This window comes from Protobothrops mucrosquamatus, unplaced genomic scaffold (genome assembly GCF_001527695.2).
Source record: "Protobothrops mucrosquamatus isolate PMUCROS unplaced genomic scaffold, P.Mucros_1.0 scaffold_77, whole genome shotgun sequence".
Classification (NCBI taxonomy): Eukaryota; Metazoa; Chordata; class Lepidosauria; order Squamata; family Viperidae; genus Protobothrops; species Protobothrops mucrosquamatus.
The window spans coordinates 466,161-468,694 of record NW_015386153.1 but is presented as its reverse complement, the minus strand read 5'-3'; the positions used below and the strand labels follow the sequence as shown (position 1 = coordinate 468,694).

The 2,534-nt window shown below is 33.0% G+C and overlaps 1 protein-coding gene across 1 annotated transcript in view; it reads right to left on the bottom strand.

Annotated features, from left to right (window-relative positions):
- PDIA5 (protein disulfide isomerase family A member 5) overlaps positions 1 to 2,534 on the bottom strand; it is a 285,081-nt gene that overhangs the window by 95,625 nt on the left and 186,922 nt on the right. Inside the window, exon 9 of the mRNA XM_015813977.1 lies at positions 783 to 850. Within this exon, the coding sequence (XP_015669463.1) occupies positions 783 to 850 (68 nt within the window). The remainder of the gene's footprint in view (positions 1 to 782; positions 851 to 2,534) is intronic.

The following is a 2,534-nucleotide window of genomic DNA, read 5'->3' as shown; positions in this document are numbered from 1 at the left end:
CCCTAAACTCAAAGAAAGCTATTTCCTGTACCACAAGATACTACATATTTTTATTCATATATTTCAGTAAACTCTTGAAAGCAAACAATTAATATATTGCTCATGACAAAAAGCACATATACAAATATCAAGTCTTTTTGTACTTTGTACAAAAAGACTTGATATTTCTCTGGCACAAGAAAAATAAATGTATGCAAATTCCCTGAAATGTCACAGACAGACTCAACCAGAGTTACAGATGCAATCATCTAACAATATAGGCGACGGAGATGGACAGGCCAGTCCAAGACTTTCTCTGCAAATATCAATCTGACACTAATTCCCCAAACAATGATCTTGGAGCCAGTCACTCCCATTCAGCCTAAACTTTCCCAGTGTGTTACTTCTGAAGAACTGTCTATCTCCCAGAAGAAAGGGGAAATCTAAATGTGATTAAATACAACAGGAGGGAGAATTGGAAATACTTGATTTCATGGTACTGCATTATTTTCAATTCAAAGTAACCTTCCCTGGTATGTAAAATAGCCAGATGGGACATCTAATTTTGACTTTATGTTCAGGTATAACGAGTACCCATGGAATCCTGTTCTAAATTGATGCTTTCAAGTAAATGTTCCCTGAGGATTAATATAAATAAGGTAATATTTGTGTTCACTTTTTAATTTAAGCACATTTTACATACGGTGACTATTACATATTAAAAACATAGTAATAAAGAAGCTTTATTTTTATTAATGAGGTAATTAAAAACCCAAAAATGTCTTACAAGACTTTTCACTTACATACATGCCCTTCAGTTCGGTGGATGCTTGTTGGAAAGCTGGCATCATTCTTTTGCAAACTCCACACCCTAATACAAGATATAAGGGAAAGAATAATTACTCTTAAATTTATCTACAAAGCAAACTAAATGAACAAAGTTCCTCCAGCCACATGCATGTCTGTGATTGCAGAATGAAGGATTCTTCATTAACGGTCATGGATCATAATTACAGTGACCCTATGCCCTTTATTAAAAAGGACAACCTTTCACAAAGATGTCCTTTAGTTTTATTTACTTTTCATAAACTCACTTTTGTCCTTTATTTTGGGCATTTCAATTTTATTGATACAAATAGTACTTTGTGTTAAAATTATGGAAATCAAATTGGTTTTTTAAATAAATGTCCATCTATTATTTGATATTATATATATACTGTATATTGTAAAAGTTTTTGTGAAGTTTCTCTTAATTTTTGATTCCTTGATCACTTTATTTTCCTTTGTAAACCAAAGTTGCATGTCATGTCATGGTTAAAAATTATTTTATTATTATGAACATTTTCAGATTTGCCCCTTTTTCAGGTTTATCCTTTATTTTTTTCAATGAAAATATGGTCAGCATAATCATACTCTACCATGCCAGTCTAGTGCACATGGATAGATGTTTTTAACTTCCCAGTTCAATGGGGGATCTAGAACCTACTGTAATTCTGTCTGCTCCTAGTCTTGCACCTAAACTAGTACACCACACTAGCTTTCATACTTTCTGTGTTCACATGTTTTAAAATGCATAAACGTATTCCTGACTTGCCAAAATTATTCCTGAGTTAAGCATTTCTCTTGACCTTTATATACTCAAGTGTTCAGCAATCAAAAACCTATTTCATAATATTACCTTTCTTACATTAATTCCAAATGTGAAGTGAAAAGATGGAATAGAAACTTTGGAATGAATCTATCTGCACCAATGCTATGCAATATACTGAATGAAATGGTTTTTAGAAAAAAATCAATTTAGAGTGCATGGGGGTATTAACGTAGCACCTATCTGCAACTTTTTAAAGCCGCTGTATCTTTTCTGGGGCTTGCATGACAAGCCTCTTCACCTGCTACAGTAATTTTAAAGAGTTGCAAATGAATGTTTAGTTTGTATCCTGGACATTTTGAAGAAACTTTTTAGAAAGGAATCCAAGGTCTTGCACAGACCTAATGCACACATACTGTAGATGGTTAAATGAACATGTGATCTTACAGAGAAATACACCCATGTTCAGTATTTCTACCCAAAATAACATTTGCACAGTTGAAAGTAACCAGTACAAGAAAAATATTGCAAAGGCAGCTAGTAATTGGTGGCCATATTTGAATACATTTATCCTTAATTGTAACAATTTTCAAAGCTTTTAACTATTGCACTGGTTTTTCAGCCGGAGCGATTTCCAAAATTTTAATTACTAGCACAGTTTCAATTAGCTTCTTAGAATATAACAATAGTAGATTTAGCAGCTAGAAACAGGAGCTGATTCAATGACACTGTTGCATCAATGTATAGGAATTAATGATCAATAAACCAACAGCAGGACTACTTGTGAGAAAAACTGTTGGGTTATCTTCCCATTTTCTTTAAGAAAGTTAAACCTTTTGATTTGACTAGTTGGGGTTGTCACCAAAAATAGGGCTATCTGAGATCAATTCTGCCAACATTAGCTCTAGAAAGCTGGAGATTTATATAGTGTAATTTACTGGAATATAGTGCCATCTATAAAATATAT